At 42.3% G+C, this 20,741-nt stretch overlaps 1 protein-coding gene across 1 annotated transcript in view; it reads right to left on the bottom strand.

Moving 5' to 3' along the window:
• The window catches only part of SV2C (synaptic vesicle glycoprotein 2C), a 220,590-nt gene that overhangs the window by 27,480 nt on the left and 172,369 nt on the right, over window positions 1-20,741 (bottom strand). Inside the window, exons 5-9 of the mRNA XM_047731103.1 lie at window positions 7,588-7,721; window positions 6,717-6,806; window positions 3,551-3,661; window positions 2,956-3,044; window positions 332-490 (exon numbers count right to left, since the gene is read on the bottom strand). Coding sequence (XP_047587059.1) covers window positions 332-490; window positions 2,956-3,044; window positions 3,551-3,661; window positions 6,717-6,806; window positions 7,588-7,721 — 583 coding nt within the window. The remainder of the gene's footprint in view (window positions 1-331; window positions 491-2,955; window positions 3,045-3,550; window positions 3,662-6,716; window positions 6,807-7,587; window positions 7,722-20,741) is intronic.

The raw sequence follows: 20,741 nt of genomic DNA, 5'->3' as shown, positions 1-20,741 counted from the left end.
TTGTACTCCTCCCTCTTCTCTCCCAGGACTTATTTCTGTTGCTTTCCAGGGTCTCTTTAAATTTTCTTTTCATACCAGTTAATTCCGCTACTTCACAAATGTGAAGCAGCAGTTTCAGAAGCGGTTTTAAGTCAAGGACTGATACACATATACCTTTTTTTTTTTTTAAAGCCCATTTGGAAGTGTTTAAACTCAGTCTAAAAATGACTAATGTACAAACTAAGACAAACAAACAACCAAACAGCAGTGCATGCTTCCATGCAGCAAAGGCTAAGAAGAAAGACTTTTTTCAGAACAGACAGCAGATTAAGTTATTTCAAAGTTTCTGGACCTGCCATTGTCGTACTCTGCTCCCATGTGCAACTGATTGGCCATTGTAAAGTTAACACTGAAATTTGAAAATTTTTCTCTCTCGATCTTTTCAATGGGCAACATGTTCGACTGCAGATGTTTGATGACGTCAGGGAACCACACAGATAATCCATAGTACCTGCAAAGACAAAGACACAGGAGTTTGTATGAGTGCCCACATGCCCGTGGCAATGACCGACCCCTGCCAAGTGACAATTTCAGAGAGGCAGGGGTCCCTGGAGAAGCACCTGTGATTCTGATCCTCTCCCTGCAACAGAAGGAATCATGGAGTAGCCATCTTCCCACCACGCATCAGCCCGCAAAAATCACTCCAGAGAGCCAGCCTGGGAAGCCCCACGGATAGGAGGAGTTCTGCCCTCTGCTTTTGGACAGGGACCTCCATCCTATACCAACACAGGGCTTCCTGACCCTGATGCTCTTCTCATCACCCTAGGCCTCACTGAGGAACCCCATCTCCCAATCTGGTGGTACAAACTCCTGGGGTCCCCAAACTCTGAGTACCATTAAAGAATGACCTCTTTACTCATGGGGACTATTTCTGGGTTCCTACACTACTGTGATACAGTGAGCTCAAGGGCAGAGACCCATTTCTCAAGGGGTTCAAGGCTGGGAGAAGGGTCATTCGGGTTATTATCTGAAAATCCAGGTTATTTCCACTTGCTGCTATACTCTCTTAGGTATGATTCCAGCAGGGAACAGCTCAGGCACTCCTCTGTGCTCTTTAGTACAGCAGCCACTAACCACATATGGCTACCGTGCAGTTGATAAGTGGCTAGTGCAATTGCTGGGTCATAGGGCAGCTTTTTTTTTTTAACGTCTTGAGGAAGCGCTGTACTATTTTCCAGAGTGGTTACACCAGCTTGCCTTCCCACCAACAGTGCAGGAGGGTCCCTTTTCTGTGTGTCCTCCCCAACATCTGTTGTTTCTTATGCTGATTTTAGCCATTCTGACAGATGTGAGGTGATATCTCATTGTAGTCTTGATCTGTATGTCCCTCATCAGCTGTGACAGTATATTTCATATGTCCGTTGGCCATCCCTAGGCCTTCTTTGCAAAAATGCCTATGATCCAACAATTGGGGTATTTATCCAGAGAATACAAAAATATTCATTTAAAGGATACATGCACCGTGAACATCCATTACCCTGCTCTCAACTCATATACTCAGGACAAAAATCTTTGAAAATGGCAACAATGAGGGAAACAAGTTGACATGGAGGAGTTTCACCTAATTTTTCATTTATTCAGTGAACGTTTACTGAATATCCACCAAATGTAGGCACTCTTTAACATTTTAGGGACATCACAAGGAGTCTGTAAAGCTTACAATGTGGTCAGCAATAAATAACAAAATATCAGCAAACCAGATATTACCATGTAAATCTCCACATCAAGAGGAGAACTTTTGACTACTTACCTTTATGCCCAGCTGGGTGTTTAGTACATAGTAGGCACTTTTCAGCTTTGTCTACCTTCATTGATTAATGTGTCTCCTAGAACTTGAGTGGGAGTTACTTTACATAATCTGAAGCATCCCTCTTAATTTGGAAATAAGGAAATAAAACTTGGTATAGTATCTCCAAGTCACAGAGCAGAGGAAGGTGTTGGGTCTTCTGATCCACACTTTCCCTGTCTCTCTCATTGCTACCCGTCATGGCACTGACTGTCTTTGATCACTCACCTGTTTGCATTAGGGAGGTTTGCAGATAGAACCTGCAGCATTGATGCTGGGCTCTACTAGGGCATTAAGAGCCAACAGACCTGAAAGTATAGGGTATTATCTAACTGTCTCTTTAAACAGTAAATTGTGCAAAACAGAGTTGGATACAAATATTCTAAAGCTATTAGCTAATAAAATTCTGATATTTTCTTCTATCTCTTTTCTTAGAACACATAAATGGAGACTTCATTCATTAATTACTTACTGAGCACTTACTATGTTCCAGGGGCATACAGGAGTGAACAAGACAGTTTAAAATCCCTGTTCTCACAGAGCTTCCACAGAGGGGGAGACAGAGCTTTACTCTGTATAGAATAAAGAACTTTTCTGTATATTTGAAGACAGAAGGTGCTCTGGGGGAATAATAAGGCTGAGAAGGGGGCAGGGAGTGCTGAGGGGCTGCCATTAAGTAAATGCTTAAGGAAGATGAGCCTGGGAAGGTGACATCCGAGCCAAGTCTCAAAAGAGTTGAGGAAATGAGCTGGGCAATGTCTGGGCAGCAGTGCCAAGGCAGTTCCCTGAGATGGGAACGTTCTGGCATGTTCACGGAAAAGCAAGAAGGTTGTTGTGGCTGGTGGCGAGCAAAGGAGAGGAGGGTGGAAAAGCCGAGGGGAGCAAATCACCCACAGTCTCGTGAGACTTTCCAAGGACTATTGGTTTTGCCACCCAGCATTATGACAAAATAAAGTAAGTCATTTATAAAAACTGTCAGGGCCAGCAAACCTAAACTGAAAAAAAAAAAAAAAAATCCTTCCTAACATATTAACAGCATCAAAGAGTGTAAGAAAGGAGAGCCATGGGACTGGGAGTTACCGTGTGGAAATACAAAGATTTCACTCACCAAGAACTGAAATATTACTTACCCAAAGGACAGGGTGAACCAAACTATTGTAAGCTTTATTGTATTTTCCCTAACAGGGTAGTTGAAACATCTCATGAAAGTCAACCAGATCTGTAAAATATTAAACAGTTAGTTTTCTTATGCAGTTATGCAGTGAACCCACTCCCCTAACGCCTTCACCAGTTATTAAAACACTGACTTTTCTTTGAGCCAGATTCATTGGAACTTCCAGTGTCAAGGCTGGAGGCTCTAGGAAACCAAATCCTGCAAGTTTCACTTTTTTAGCTTCCAGGAAGCCAATGGACAAAGTAACTTAAAACTTCTGTGTGTCCCAGCCTTGCCAAGACTCCTTGCCTAGCACTTCCCTTCCCAAAGATGGAATGTCTTTGGAATGAATGTCTTGGCTAGCCCACTTGTCCCGGGGGTGGGGGGGTGGGGGTGGGTGGGAGAGGAGTCCTTTCACCTGGTCCCAGTGCAGGAAAATGAGGTGTCCTGGACAGCAGGGGGCACAGGCTCACTCATGGAATGGTCACAATCCACCCTGCTTCTGACCAACCTTAAAGGCACCATGTTAGCCAGCACACGCCGGCAGGGGTTGGGGGCTGTCTGTTACTTACTCCATAGAGTTCCGTGCGGATCCGGACAAAACACCTTCTGTACCATGTCCCTGTGTCACTCTCAATTTCAATCAGCTCATCTATTTGTTTGGGGGTTTTGATTCTGTGGACCTGTAGAGAGCAACACAGTGCCAAGTGCTGAGTTCTCTTCTCTGAAGGCCTATCATTTGTTTTGAAAGGAGCAAAGCCCAACTCCCAAAAAAGCAAGCAGGTATCTGATAATCATTCCATTCTTACATTAGACCATGAGCATAGAAATATATGGATCTCAACACCACTTGGAAGAACTGCATAAAGAATGAATGGGAAGGAATAATATGGAGAAAGGGGGAAGAACAAGTAGGGATAGAGTAATATGAAACCAAAGTGCCCTTCTTTGCAGCATAACCATAAAGGCAAACATTTCACAGATAAAACATTCAGAGAGATTAGCTTCTGGAATAAGAATTATTTTGCTTGGACTGAAGTGATTGTACATACTTTACTTCGGAGCCCATGGATTTGTTGAATTTGGTCCCTCAACATAGTTCTTAAATCTTCCTCATCCAACTTGTGTTCTTACAAGTTACCTTTGTATTTTATGACCCTTTCTTCCTTTTCCGGAAACCTAACCCACAGCGGCTGGTCAGCAAATAGCCACGGGCAAGCACCGTGCAAAGTCCAGAGAATGGGCTCTGACTGGAAGCATTAACATAGGTTCTGCAGTGACAGAGGGGAAATAAATGATAGGAGATCACTGGGAAAGGCTGCATTTAGGACTTAAATTAGCCTCTTCTGCTTGGGAAAAGAAGCCAGACATGGAAAAGGCAATGCTTTCAACACAGAGAATGAAGCCTGAAAAGAGAAAAATAAGGAAAAAAAAAAGGTTCCTTTGTGGACCTGTCCCATCTTACCCTGTTAGTCAACATTCATTCAACTTTTAGAGAGAACATAGACAATTGCACAAATGTTACCCCTGCCAGGGGTCACTTTTGAACACCTTTTTTTCTGGAGATTCTGCCCATATCCAAAGCAGGACTTCTATTGTGAGAGTCCAGGTACACTGTCTTTTGACAGTAGTGATTTGGGAACCCTCAGCATCTTCTAAATTATATGAGGTAAGAAGTAGCCTCTTCCTGCTATGCCAACAAAGAGGTCGGTATTTAATGAAAATAATGTCTGAGTTAAATGTGGGATTCCAAATAGAGTCAGCTCAAAATAATCCATGGAGGCATTACTTTGTGATACTCTAGATTTTTTAAATCAAAGAGGTGTTCTTATCTCTCAACATACTATTTGTGGGAGGCTTCTTCTTCCCTCCTCACCAATGTTTGTTCATTCATTCATGGTAACTCCCTGGGTACCAGGTTCAGCACTAGACTATGGAGTTCCAAAAATAAATTACCATACAAAGAAAAAAAACCTCTAATGGAGATCAATATTAGATGGAAAAGATGTATTTTACAACACCCAAGTTGAATTGGGAATGAGAGAAATCTTCATGGAATTATGGAGAAGTATGTCATTTGCCATGTATGTGAATCACTTGGAGGCCATTCCAAGCATGGGAGATACCATGTGCAAACATCCCGAGTTGTGAAAGAAAACAAGGTACTGGACAACTACAAAGAGTTTTAGATTCCTGAAGAACAGTCCAAGGGCAGAGGGCAGTGAGTAATGAGGGCTGAAAGAAATCAGTGGCAGTAGGGTCAAAAGTAAGGAACAAAGAGGAATGATATTTAGGATGGAAATACTAGGACAGAGTGAGTCCTTGAATAATATGGGGATAAAGGGAAACAAGAAACAGGGTAGTTTTAAGGTTTTTCCAGTTTCATGGTCCTGGTGGTATCTTCTGATAGAATTCAGTAAAAGGAAGAAGCTTGAAGTCTCTTAAGATGAGAAGTCAGACTTAGAAATTCAGATTTGAAAGGACATAGAAGGATGTCCATAATGGCCTTCAACATGTATATTTGGAGCTCCGGAGAACTGTCCATTAGGAGATGGAGAGCTGGAATCAGCTAAGGAAAGAATATTAGGTTAAAAGAGAAATTAGCTAAAAAGAGTGTCCTGGAAAACAATATTTAAGGTAGGGGCATAAGAAGAAAAGCTTGAAAAGGAGGCTTTGGAGGAATGCATGCAGATTTGCTGTATTGTGGGCATAACAGGGAAAAGGACAAAGCTGTCATGTTGGAATGATATAATGACTTTGAAAGTCACGTAATAAATGACTCTAAAGATTACCCATTCTTTTGAAGTATTCCCTCATATTCTCACATAATGTAGTAACAACATGGATGACCATGGTGAATTTGGTAACTCAAACCTTCCAAAAGAAAAAGCAGGTAAGTAGCACAGTGAGGCCCTGGAGAGATTCACCTCAGAAGATCACTTTGGTAAAGCGTTTTTCCTCATGTGGCTAAGAAGGGTTAAGTGACATTGAGTCTCTAAATGACGCCTCAAGATTCCTCCAGCCTTCTGATTGTTTCATTAAAAAAAAAAATCCCTCCTATGTTGTGCATCTGCTTAAAAGAAGGGTTTATTCAGACATTTCCAGGTCCTCAATAGAAGACATCCATTACTGACCTCCATTTCTCCATAACATTGCATTAAAAAAGAAATACGCTAATGAAGAATGTGTGGTAATGTAGATAAAGGCCAAACTTAAGTATATATTTACAATATGAAAAATTTGTTTCCTAAGTAAAAAAGAAACAAATAAGGTGTCAACAGACTGTTTAATAAGGAACTATTTCATATGTTTTAACACCTATATTTGGTGTTATTTATAAGACACTGAAGATCTTATTTATGTCTCCCTTATGTCTTACTGTATGTCTGCCTAAACCTATTTGAGACAAAACATCATTAGTCTAATCGCATGACTGCCTGTGTAAAAAAATTTAAACCACTGTTCCTTCCAAAAAATTCCATCCATCCAATTTTCGTTAATTTAGACTGGCTTTCCCCACTGAGAATAGACTTGGTAACTACAAGATGTAAGAACATTCCATGCAGAGTGAACAGCAAGCACAGAGCCAGTGAGAGCAATACGTCTAAGTGAAGTGGAAATATGAGGAACCAAAAGATAAACGTAGCTGGTGTAGAGAGAAAAATTTACAATCTGTCCTTTTCAGAAAATGTTTCCTTGCACCTGGCATAGATGATTTGCTGAGAAGCAGGTACTTACCGAGAAGACTTTCTCAGGTTGACCCCGTGCTCTCATGTTTGTGTCATGAATTAACTTCAGGATCATCCACGCTTCATCATGTTTTCCAACCTAAGAAATGCGAACAGACACTGAAGGGCTAAAAGGTAAAACACTTATTCTCCCCGATTTTCCAATAACCATCTTGTGTTGTAAAAGCAAGCTGGGTGTAATTGCACAAATGGGTTATCCCACTGGACAGCCTCAAGTATGTGAGCAGTTCAAGGGATGTGACTAGAACTATTTCTAGTGACTAGAACTATCTTTGGCTGCAAAAAGTTCATGTATAAAAAAGCAAGACAAAGTTTCTTCATTGAGGGAAAAGTTACTTGCTTGAGAAGGCTTTCTGGCCACGAGGCAGCTTTTTCACACACTGGTCTTTTAAAACATGTCTCCATTATATGTAAACAATGAGTCTTGGAACACTACATCAAAAACTAATGATGTATTGTATGGTGACTAACATAACACAATAAAAAAATAATAATGAGGGCGCCTGGGTGGCTCAGTGGGATAAGCCACTGCCTTCGGCTCAGGTCATGATCTCGGGGTCCTGGGATTGAGTCCCGCATCGGGCTCTCTGCTCAGCAGGGAGCCTGCTTCCCTCTCTCTCTCTCTCTCTGCCTGCCTCTCCATCTACTTGTGATCTCTATCTGTCAAATAAATAAATAAAATCTTTAAAAAATAATAATAATAATAATGAAAAAAGTAAAATAAAACATGTCTCAGTGAAACCAATCCCTCTACGGTCCCATGGCAGCAAGGGAAAACGTCCACACACTTTCCTAGAATTAACAAGGAACTTGTTCCAATGTGTGTGGCTCCCTTAACTCTTCATAGAAATACACATTACCTCCAGTAAGAACCGTGGGCTTTCAGGCATGAATGTGAGGGCCACCACCGAGGAGACACAGGGGAGCGCGCAGACTATCACGAACACACGCCAACTGTGGAACTGGTAAGCTGACCCCATGCTGAAGCTCCATCCTAGAAAAGCAAAAGTGGAAGCGTGAAGGAGAGCGCCTCTCAGATGGCCTGCTGGGAAAGCGAGGACCCTTCCCCTAATCACTGTGGGTGTCTACATGGCAAATGTATTGTTAAGTCTTGAGCCGGTCTGGGCATTAGCCACAGTGACCAACTCAACTTTACAAACACCAATAGCAGTGGTGAGAGAAAGAAACCAAAGGGGTCAGGGCTTAAGTATGGGGTACATGTGTGTTTCTGTACAACCGAATTCCAAAGGCCATGATAAATTAATTTGGAATACTTTTTCCAACAGACCTCTGTGCTGGAGCATGTTCTGTTTGCTCCTCCTGGTCACTGCCCTCCTCCCTACCCCCCACTGCAGGCCAGGAAATGGACTGCTATGGGGCCATCAACTGGCTCCCTTGTGTATTGGCTTCCACTGGGTCTGGGAGGGTGGAAGCAGCATTCAGGGTATTTCCTTCCCTTGCCTCCCTTCTCCCTTCCCTTGGCTGGGGGGAGATCTGGCATTGGGTATGCCCATCCCCTGGGACCTTCTCCTACAGCCACAGCTCTTGTCAGCTTTCAGGAATCCCTCCGCCCTGGTGCTCTCTGATGCACAGGTAGGTACAAGATACTCTCCTGCAGCTAGCTCCTAGGTGCTTTATTATTCCCTCTGGGTTTCTTTTCACTGTTTCCAAGTGACTCTTCAGTGATCCCTTGTGAGGGTGTCCTTGGTTTCCTGCCAGCACCCTGACCAGTACTGATTGTTTTGTTTTGTTTTGTTTAAAGACTTTATCTGACACAGAAAGAGACAGCAAGAGAGGGAACACAAGCAGAGGGAGTGGGAGAGGGAGAATCAGGCTTCCCGCTGAGCAGGGAGCCCAATGCAAGGCTCCATCCCAGGACCCTGGGATCATGACCTGAGCAGAAGGCAGCTGCTTAACAACTGAGCTACCCAGGCACCCCAGAGCAGTACAGTTGTGAAGAAATGGCAGGTGTGGTATCTCTCCATATGCACATGTCCTAAAATAGATCAAGATAATTTATCGTTTCTAAATAGTATTTTTATTCTAATAAAAAGCAAGCATAATGAGATACAAACAGAAATCTCTTTAAGAACTAAAAGGAATGTGCTATGGTGAGTGCTGTGAAGTGTGTAAACCTGGCGATTCACAGACCTGTACCCCTGGGGATAAAAATATATGTTTATAAAAAATAAAATTTAAAAAAAACTGCAAAAAAAAAAAAAAAGAACTAAAAGGAAAATCTGCTGAGAATAACCAGGAATCCCACTGCCATAGTCCCCTAGTTATAGCTAAGTGTAAGAAGTAAATAAAAGCTGAAATGAAATAACAAGTAAAAAAGAACTTTAATAAAATTTAAATAACAGTAGGTAAAAAAAAGAACTAAAAGGAAGCTGATATTTGCATGAATATAAAATGGATGATGGCTAAATTCAAACACAATTCTAAATGAGAACTAATGAGGGATATAAAAGCTAATTGAAAACAGAAAGGAAATGTATAGAGATATAGATGAATTACATGAGGCAACACTTCAGTTTTTGGCAATACGTGGCATATAGAAGGTGTTCTGTGACCAAAAGTCAGGTATTTTATACCCCATCCCCAGGAGAGCAGTGTACTTATTCATTATTTACCCAGAAGCCAAGTGCGATTCTGAGGCTGATGTAACTTTCTCAGGGCCACCAAGCCACAGCATCTTCTCTACCAGGATCTGAGGCAGAGTCATATACCACACCCAGCCTCGTGTCCATGCACACTTGCTCATAAACACAGAATTTGTTGACAAATGACATAAATGTCAATGACACACTACATCAATCCTAGATTAATAAACATTTTCGGGAATTTAATACATGAGGGTTATGTGAATTGGTAAATTAACCACATCATGAACTTTAAAAGGGGATGTCTCCTCATAGGGTTTTATGGAGCAGGAGTTCCAAAGTCCAAATCTCCAAAACACAGAAAAAAAAATTGATGGAACAGAGAAAACATGCCTTGTTCACTTCACATTTGATCAGAAAGTCTGTTTCAAAGAATATCTTTTTTTAAAAGATTTTATTTATTTGACAGAGAGAAAATGCAAGCAGGGAGAGAGGGAGAGGGAGAAGCAGGCTTCCCGCTGAGCAGGGAGCCCGATGTAGGGCTCCATCCCAGGACCCTGGGATCATGACCTGAGCCAAAGGCAGATGCTTAACCGACTGAGCCATCCAGGCGCCCAAGAATATCTTTTTAAAAAGCTCTAGGTCCTATTATTTGACATGCTGGATAAAAAAGAAAAGTTTTGGGTGGTGGAATGAAGCAAATGCAAAGCTAAGCACAGGATGACATCACACCAGTGGATGGAGCTGAAAGCTTCTGACGCTAGAATAGGGGTCCCTCCCTGCTCAAAGACAACCGCATGCCCAGACTTGGGACTTTGTTACCCTATATGGCAAAGGGACCTTGCAGGGGGCATTCAGTTAAGGATCTTGAGGTAGACTGATTATGTCACAGAGCGGGGCCCAACCTACAGAAGCAGAAGAGCCTTTTTGTAAGAGAAAGGGAGAGGAGGAGATGTGGCGAGGGAAGTCAGGGGTCAGCTCGGAGAGAGATCTGAGGGTGCTGCAGTGCGGGCTATGAAGAAGTTGCCAGAGTCACAGGCAAGCGATGTAGGAGGCTTGCAGAAGCTGGAAAAGGTGAGGGCTGTCTTCTCTGCTCCCGCCCCTAGAAGCCCCACCAACCCATTTAGACTTCCAACCTCCAGAATTTTAGGATAACAACCTTATGTGGTCTAAAACCAGTCAGTTTGTAGTGATTTCTTACATCAGCATTAAGAAAGCCACACAGCTCTCTGTAGTTACAGCTCTGCTGCTTACACAATTGAAAGCAATTAAATTGGAGAATTTCAGCTCTTCTTTATGAAACCTCAGGCTCCTGGCTTTTGCCTGGACTTCTCCGCAGGCCTCGCCTAGGACTTCCTTCTCCTTTCTGATAGCTGGTCTTAGAAATACTGCCCTTCACTCTCACTATTCCTGAACATCACATCAGTGGGGGAAGAGACTGAGTGCAATGTGATTCTATTTGAGCAGTTTTCAGGCCACGGAGGACACTGAGCTACAAATAGAATCCAATCCCGGAGGAGAGCTAGCTGGTCAGAGTCCCCAACTCAAAATGCATTTTCTTCAGGGATATCATCTTCTGTCCAGCAGCTTAAGCTTAGCCTGATCATTGCGGCTCATGCCCTTCTGTATTTCATCAGCCGTGAAGTGGTCTCAGGCCCCTGCTTGGTGTGTGCGTGTGCACACGCACTGTGTTCTTGCTTTATATAAAGGGGGTGGGGTCCACTCTTCTCTCTCCTTTTTTTGCAGTATGTGCTTCCCCAGGCTCCAAAATTCTGTTGCACCCCTTTTTTGTCTCTCTTCAAATCCCTAGCAGTCTGTTCTATTTCTTGCACTTGACCCCCACCCTACTGTTTTGAGAACACAAACACAGAGAGAAGGGCACACCTCTCATCTTCTCAAAGCTCCTGAATTTCCCATCCACCTGCAGCTGTCTGCACCCTCCATCTTCCCTCAGGAGCATTGGCAGTTGGTCTGTTGTAACCAATCCAAAGCTAATCTGTCTCGTGACTCCTCCTTCTCTCTCTCAAGGACAGAACTATAATCTCCTGTCCCTCCTCTCTGGCCCTCTTCATGGTGTTCTCTCATCTTACTTGATGGGTCATTCCATCAGCACACCCATCTCCACCATCTAAGAAAAAACCCTACCTTGACCCCCAAAGGACTCTCCCATTGCACTGCTACTCCTCTGTCCTCATTCTCAAAAGAATGGTCTAGAGCAACTGTCTCCACTTTCTCACCGTAAATGGGCTTCTGCCCCTAAAACCACAGAAGCTGTGCCAGTCAAGGTCATCTGTCTTGCCAAATCTAAGAGGCACTTCTCTGTCCTCATCTTATTCGAGCTGTCTAAATCATTCCATATAGCTGGTCATTTTCTTCTCTTTGAAGAACTTTTCCCCTTGTCTTCCTCATCACTACATGTGCTAGTTTCTTTCTCAGCTCACTGGCTTTCCTTCAGTTTCTTCATGTGACTCTTTCTCTCACTAGCTCTCCCAAGTCAGTGTATCCTAAATATTGATTGTCAGTCCTGTTCTCTGGATTCAGGTGCTCTCTAGGCAGACTCATGTATTTCCATGACTTTAAGCACCAACTATAGGCCAGGATCTCTGAAATATAGCCTCTTCTCTTTCTAGAGCTCCAGAAACCCATCTCCACCTGCCTATTCACATCTTCACAGAGGTATCTAATGGGCATCTTGGAGTTACTATGTCCAAAATGGAACTTCTGATTTCTCACTCTGCTACCAAAGAAAACTCTCACATTTTCTTCAATGTTCCTGTTTTGGCAAATAACACACTGCCAGCCACTCAGATATTCATGCCAAAAACCAAGACCTTATCCCTCGATTCCTCTTTTCCCCTCACCACACTCAAGGTTCAATCTCTCTGCAAGCTCCTTCTTTCCAAGAGAACTCAAAGCCACCTACTTCTCCTCATCTCCCTGGCACCGCCAAGCCCCTTGTTGACAGCATTGTACCCCTGACCTACAGCAGAACCTTCACTCTCCTTTCCCTGGCCCCCCACCCCACTTTACCACAGGCCACTCCCCCAACAGCAGCCAGACGTACCCTTTTAAAACGTCAGTAAGAGGGGGTGCCTGACTGGCTCAGTCAGTAGAGCATGCGATTTATAATCTCAGGGTCATGAGTTCAAGCTCCACATTGGGTGTAGAGATTACTTCAACAAAATTGAGGGGTACCTGCCTGGCCTAGTTAGAAGAGCACATGACTCTTGATCTTGCGGTTGTGAGTTTGAGCCCCACATTGGGTGTAAAGATCACTAAAAAGAAATAAACTAAACTAAAATGTCAACAAGAGCACTTCATTCTGCTGCTTAAAATAGTGTGAGTTATAGTAGTTATAGTAGTGTGAGAGACTTTTAGCTCCTTCAGACCCTTCCTACCACTGTTTTGGCAGTTTAGGGTTTTGTTTTGTTTTGTTTTTCCTGGCCATTCGAATAGGTATGTAATGGTATTTTATCATGGTTTTAATTTGCATTTCCCTACTGCCTAGTGATCATCTTAATTTACTTTGCTTATTCATTCATATTTTCATTGAGTACCTATATATGCTAGTCACAATGTTCCACAATGTGGAGGCCAGTAAGACTTCTTTTCCGTCCTCGAGGATTTCTAGTCTAGGAGAAGAGGTAAATTAGTTAACAGACATAACAAATAGTCCCACATGTGCTGGAACAGCTTATGAAGAAAGTGTGGTGGGGTACAGAAGAGACAGAGGTATCTATCCCAAAGAGTATTTTCTCCAGAGCCCTAGTGAAATTTCTTTTCTGATTTGGGTCCTGAACAAAGAGTGAATTCTTAAGTTCCTAACACTCAAGTTAGAGCTACAATTCAAATCAATATTTAAGAAGTCGATGAGAGTAGCCATGACAGGTTGTGCCATACCTGGTCCCTAACCTTTTCCTTCTAACCCTCTGACCTGGAGAAAGGGAGGACAGCCCTTGAGTGGGAGGAGGGAGTCCTAGAAAGGGAGACCAATGCTACTCCCCATTTAGGACATGGCTCCTGGGAAAGGGGGTCAAAGACTGATGGATGATCTTCTATGGCCCAGATGAGGGACAGACTCAGTGACAGTCCTGAGAAATGGCCCTGCAGATGTTCTTATAAACTATAATACCATTATCTGGATCCAAAAATGAACAAAAGAATAAAGTGGCCACCGTAACTGTTCAGCCATGAATTCCTGGGACCCCTCCCCATTTTGATTTCAGTACGGCTTACATTTGAATTTGAGAATGATAGAAAACCTAAATCACCAATATCAAGAAGTGGGGAGACATCAATAGGAGTGAAGGGCCAGCATATGAAACCAGGCCACATGCATCCAGGAAGGTGGGTTGTTGCATCTAGATAGTCATCTGCACTTAGAAAAATTGATCATCTTAAATGAACCCACTGTTGGCACCATGCCTTTCTTGTCTTAAAAAAAAAAAAAAGTGGGGGAGGAGTCAAGATGGCGGAGAAGTAGCAGGCTGAGACTACTTCGGGTAGCGGGAGATCAGATAAATAGCTTATCTAAAGATTGCAAACACCTACAAATCCAACGGGAGATTGAAGAGAAGAAGAACAGCAATTCCAGAAACAGAAAATCAACCACTTTCTGCAAGGTAGGACTGGCGGAGAAGTGAACCAAAGCGACGGGAAGATAGACCGCGGGGGGAGGGGCCGGCTCCCGGCGAGCAGCAGAGCAACGGAGCAAAATCAGGACTTTTAAAAGTCTGTTCCGCTGAGGGACATCGCTCCAGAGGCTTAACTGGGGTGAAGCCCAGGTGGGGTAAGCGCGGCCTCAGGTCCCGAAGGGTCGCAGAAGGATCGGGGGTGTCTCAGTGTCGCAGAGCTTACCGGTATTAGAACGGGGAAGCCGGCTGCAGAGACAGAGCCGAGGAGTGACTCTCAGCTCGGGGTTGCCTTGAACCGGTCGCAGGCTCGGTCAGCTCGGAGCGCGGCCGGAGGCCAGGGTGACGGGAGTCATTTGGCACTGTTCTCTGAGGGCGCACTGAGGAGTGGGGCCCCGGGCTCTCGGCTCCTCCGGGCCGGAGACCGGGAGGCCGCCATCTTTATTCCCGTCCTCCGGACTCTACGGAAAGCGCTCAGGGAACAAAAGCTCCCAAAAGCGAACCCGAGCGGATGACTCAGCGCGGCCCCGGGTAAGGGCAGTGCAACTCCGCCTGGGGCAAAGACGCTTGAGAATCACTACAACGGGCCCCTCCCCCAGAAGATCTACGGGAAACCCAGCCAGGACCAAGTTCACCTACCAAGGAGAACGGTGGAATTCCAGAGGAGAAGAAAGCAAAGCACGGAACTCATGGCTTTCTCCCCATGATTTTTTAACCTTGCAGTTAATTTAATTTTTTTTTTCTTTTTCAATTTTTTTTTCTTTTTCTCTTCTTCTGCTAAATTTTTTTTAACTTTTACTGTTTTCTTTTTTTAACGTTTTTTAAATAGTTTATCTAATATATATATATTTTTTCCTCTTTTTATATTTTTTCTTTATCGGCTTTCTTTTTTTTAATAGTTTTTTTTTTTTCTTTCTTTCTGAACCCCTTTTTATCCCCTTTCTCCCCCCTCACAATTCAGGATCTCTTCTGATTTGGCTAAAGCATATTTTCCTGGGGTTGTTGCCACCCTTTTAGTATTTTACTTGCTCCTTCATAAACTCTTATCTGGACAAAATGACAAGGCGGAAAAATTCACAACAAAAAAAAGAACAAGAGGCAATACCAAAGGCTAGGGACCTAATCAATACAGACATTGGTAATATGTCAGATATAGAGTTCAGAATGATGATTCTCAAGGTTCTAGCCGGGCTTGAAAAAGGCATGGAAGATATTAAAGCAACCCTCTCGGGAGATATAAAAGCCCTTTCTGGAGAAATAAAAGAACTAAAATCTAACCAAGTTGAAATCAAAAAAGCTATTAATGAGGTGCAATAAAAAATGGAGGCTCTCACTGCTAGGATAAATGAGGCAGAAGAAAGAATTAGCGATATAGAAGACCAAATGACAGAGAATAAAGAAGCTGAGCAAAAGAGGGACAAACAGCTACTGGACCACGAGGGGAGAATTCGAGAGATAAGTGACACCATGAGACGAAACAACATTAGAATAATTGGGATTCCAGAAGAAGAGGAAACAGAGAGGGGAGCAGAAGGTATATTGGAGAGAATTATTGGAGAGAATTTCCCCAATATGGCAAAGGGAATAAGCATCAAAATCCAGGAGGTTCAGAGAACCCCCCTCAAAATCAATAAGAATAGGTCTACACCCCGTCACCTAATAGTAAAATTGACAAGTCTTAGTGACAAAGAAAAGATCCTGAAAGCAGCCCGGGAAAAGAAGTCTGTAACGTACAATGGTAAAAATATTCGATTGGCAGCAGACTTATCCACAGAGACCTGGCAGGCCAGAAAGAGCTGGCATGATATATTCAGAGTACTAAATGAGAAAAACATGCAGCCAAGAATACTATATCCAGCTAGGCTATCATTGAAAATAGACGGAGAGATTAAAAGCTTCCAGGACAAACAAAAACTGAAAGAATTTGCAAATACCAAACCAGCTCTACAGGAAATATTGAAAGGGGTCCTCTAAGCAAAGAGAGACCCCCAAAGTAGTAGATCAGAAAGAAACAGAGACAATATACAATAACAGTCACCTTACAGGCAATACAATGGCACTAAATTCATATCTCTCAATACTTACCCTGAATGTTAATGGGCTAAATGCCCCAATCAAAAGACACAGGGTATCAGAATGGATCAAAAAACAAAACCCATCTATATGTTGCCTACAAGAAACTCATCTTAAACCCGAAGACATCTCCAGGTTTAAAGTGAGGGGGTGGAAAAGAATTTACCATGCTAATGGACATCAGAAGAAAGCAGGAGTGGCAATCCTTATATCAGATCAATTAGATTTTAAGCCAAAGATTATAATAAGAGATGAGGAAGGACACTATATCATACTCAAAGGAACTGTCCAACAAGAAGATCTAACAATTTTAAATATCTATGCCCCTAACGTGGGAGCAGCCAACTATATAAACCAATTAATAACAAAATCAAAGAAACACATCGACAAGAATACAATCATAGTAGGGGATTTTAACACTCCCCTCGCTGAAATGGACAGATCATCCAAGCAAAAGATCAACAAGGAAATCAAGGCCTTAAATGACACACTGGACCAGATGGACATCACAGATATATTCAGAACATTTCATCCCAAAGCAACAGAATACACATTCTTCTCTAGTGCACATGGAACATTCTCCAGAATAGATCACATTCTTGGTCCTAAATCAAGTCTCAACTGGTATCAAAAGATTGGGATGATTCCCTGCATATTTTCAGACCACAATGCTCTAAAGCTAGAACTCAATAACAAGAGGAAATTTGGAAAGAACCCAAATACATGGAGACTAAACAGCATCCTTCTAAAGAATGAATGGGTCAACCAGGAAATCAAAGAAGAATTGAAAAAATTTATGGAAACAAATGATAATGAAAACACAACAGTTCAGAATCTGTGGGACACAACAAAGGCAGTCCTGAGAGGAAAATATATAGCGGTACAAGCCTTTCTCAAGAAACAAGAAAGGTCTCAGGTACACAACCTAACCCTACACCTAAAGGAGCTGGAGAAAGAACAAGAAAGAAACCCTAAACCCAGCAGGAGAAGAGAAATCATAAAGATCAGAGCAGAAATCAATGAAATAGAAACCAAAAAAACAATAGAACAAATCAACGAAACTAGGAGCTGGTTCTTTGAAAGAATTAATAAGATTGATAAACCCCTGGCCAGACTTATCAAAAAGAAAAGAGAGAGGACCCAAATAAATAAAATCATGAATGAAAGAGGAGAGATCACAACGAACACCAAAGAAATACAGACAATTATAAGAACATACTATGAGCAACTCTACGCCAACAAATTTGACAATCTGGAAGAAATGGATGCATTCCTAGAGACATATAAACTACCACAACTGAACCAGGAAGAAATAGAAAGCCTGAACAGACCCATAACCAGTAAGGAGATTGAAACAGTCATCAAAAATCTCCAAACAAACAAAAGCCCAGGGCCAGATGGCTTCCTGGGGGAATTCTACCAAACATTTAAAGAAGAACTAATTCTTATTCTCCTGAAACTGTTCCAAAAAATAGCAATAGAAGGAAAACTTCCAAACTCATCTAATGAGGCCAGCATCACCTTGATCCCAAAACCAGACAAGGATCCCAACAAAAAAGAGAACTACAGACCAATATCCTTGATGAACACAGATGCAAAAATTCTCACCAAAATACTAGCCAATAGGATTCAACAGTACGTTAAAAGGATTATTCACCACGACCAAGTGGGATTTATTCCAGGGCTGCAAGGCTGGTTCAACATCTGCAAATCAATCAATGTGATACAACACATTAATAAAAGAAAGAACAAGAATCATATGATACTCTCCATAGATGCTGAAAAAGCATTTGACAAAGTACAGCATCCCTTCCTGATCAAAACTCTTCAAAGTGTAGGGATAGACGGCACATACCTCAATATTATCAAAGCCATCTATGAAAAACCCACCGCAAATATCATTCTCAATGGAGAAAAACTGAAAGCTTTTCCGCTAAGGTCAGGAACACGGCAGGGATGTCCGTTATCACCACTGCTATTCAACATAGTACTAGAAGTCCTAGCCTCAGCAATCAGACAACAAAAGGAAATTAAAGGCATCCAAATCGGCAAAGAAGAAGTCAAACTATCACTCTTCGCAGATGATATGATTCTCTATGTGGACAACCCAAAAGACTCCACTCCAAAACTGCTAGAACTTGTACAGGAATTCAGTAAAGTGTCAGGATATAAAATCAATGCACAGAAATCAGTTGCATTTCTCTACACCAACAACAAGACAGAAGAAAGAGAAATTAAGGAGTCCATCCCATTTACAATTGCACCCAAAACTATAAGATACCTAGGAATAAACCTAACCAAAGAGACTAAGAATCTATACTCAGAAAACTATAAAGTACTCATGAAAGAAATTGAGGAAGACACAAAGAAATGGAAAAATGTTCCATGCTCCCGGATTGGAAGAATAAATATTGTGAAAATGTCTATGCTACCTAAAGCAATCTACACATTTAATGCAATTCCTATCAAAGTACCATCCATTTTTTTCAAAGAAATAGAACAAATAATCCTAAAATTTATATGGAACCAGAAAAGACCTCGAATAGCCAAAGGAATATTGAAAAAGAAAGCCAAAGTTGGTGGCATCACAATTCCGGACTTCAAGCTCTATTACAAAGCTGTCATCATCAAGACAGCATGGTACTGGCACAAAAACAGACACATAGATCAATGAAACAGAATAGAGAGCCCAGAAATGGACCCTCAACTCTATGGTCAACTCATCTTCGACAAAGCAGGAAAGAATGTCCAATGGAACAAAGACAGCCTCTTCAATAAATGGTGTTGGGAAAATTGGACAGCCACATGCAGAAAAATGAAATTGGATCATTTCCTTACACCACACACGAAAATAGACTCAAAATGGATGAAGGATCTCAATGTGAGAAAGGAATCCATCAAAATCCTCGAGGAGAACACAGGCAGCAACCTCTTCGACCTCAGCCGCAGCAACATCTTCCTAGGAACTTCGCCAAAGGCAAGGGAAGCAAGGGCAAAAATGAACTTTTGGGATTTTATCAAGATCAAAAGCTTTTGCACAGCAAAGGAAACAGTTAAAAAAACCAAAAGACAACTGACAGAATGGGAGAAGATATTTGCAAATGACATATCAGATAAAGGGCTAGTGTCTAAAATCTATAAAGAACTTAGCAAACTCAACACCCAAAGAACAAATAATCCAATCAAGAAATGGGCAGAGGACATGAACAGACATTTCTGCAAAGAAGACATCCAGATGGCCAACAGACACATGAAAAAGTGCTCCATATCACTCGGCATCAGGGAAATACAAATCAAAACCACCATGAGATATCACCTCACACCAGTCAGAATGGCTAAATTAACAAGTCAGGAAATGACAGATGCTGGCGAGGATGCGGAGAAAGGGGAACCCTCCTACACTGTTGGTGGGAATGCAAGCTGGTGCAACCACTCTGGAAAACAGCATGGAGGTTCCTCAAAATGTTGAAAATAGAACTACCCTATGACCCTGCAATTGCACTGCTAGGTATTTACCCTAAAGATACAAACATAGTGATCTGAAGGGGCACATGCACCCGAATGTTTATAGCAGCAATGTCTACAATAGCCAAACTATGGAAAGAACCTAGATGTCCATCTACAGACGAATGGATAAAGAAGATGTGGTATATATACACAATGGAATACTATGCAGCCATCAAAAGAAATGAAATCTTGCCATTTGCGACGACGTGGATGGAACTAGAGGGTATCATGCTTAGCGAAATAAGTCAATCGGAGAAAGACAACTATCATATGATCTCCCTGATATGAGGGAGAGGAGATGCAACATGGGGGGTCGAGGGGGTAGGAGAAGAGTAAATGAAACAAGATGGGATTGGGAGGGAGACAAACCATAAGTGACTCTTAATCTCACAAAACAAACTGAGGGTTGATGGGGAGAGGGGGTTGGGAGAGGGGGTGGGGTTATGGATATCGGGGAGGGTATGTGCTATGGTGAGTGTTGTGAAGCGTGTAAACCTGGCGATTCGCAGACCTGTACCCCTGGGGATAAAAATATATGTTTATAAAGCTGTAAAAAAAAAAAGAAAGAAAGAAAGAAAGGATGAATCCCCAAGTTTTGTAGCAACATGGACGGGACTGGAAGAGATTATGCTGAGTGAAATAAGTCAAGCAGAGAGAGTCAATTATCATATGGTTTCACTTATTTGTGGAGCATAACAAATAGCATGGAGGACAAGGGGAGATGGAGATGAGAAGGGAGTTGAGGGCAATAGGAAGGGGAGGTGAACCATGAGAGACTATGGACTCTGAAAAACGATCTGAGAATTTTGAAGGGGTGGGGGGTGGGAGGTTGGGGGCACCAGGTGGTGGGTATTATAGAGGGCACGGATTGCATGGAGCACTGGGTGTGGTGCAAAAATAATGAATACTGTTATGCTGAAAAAAAATAAAAAAAAATAAAAAAAAAGTGATTCTTGCGTGGGTGGTGGTTCTAATTGTCTTTTGGACTTTGTTTAAAAAAAAAAAATACCCATTAAAATGTCATACTGAGAGATTTATCTACATATAATGTAAATTCCACACAAGGAAGGACCTCAGTTAGGGTATTACAGAAAGCAGTTCCTGCACAGCGCTCACCAGCATGGCGCTAATAAGAGCATTATGCGTCTTGCATAATAATCAAGGCCATTTACAAGCCTTGAGCCAATGTGCTGGAGGACT

Source organism: Lutra lutra, chromosome 5 (assembly GCF_902655055.1).
Source record: "Lutra lutra chromosome 5, mLutLut1.2, whole genome shotgun sequence".
Classification (NCBI taxonomy): domain Eukaryota; kingdom Metazoa; phylum Chordata; class Mammalia; order Carnivora; family Mustelidae; genus Lutra; species Lutra lutra.
The sequence above is the reverse complement of the archived record's forward strand: the minus strand, read 5'-3'. Positions and strand labels throughout refer to the sequence as shown.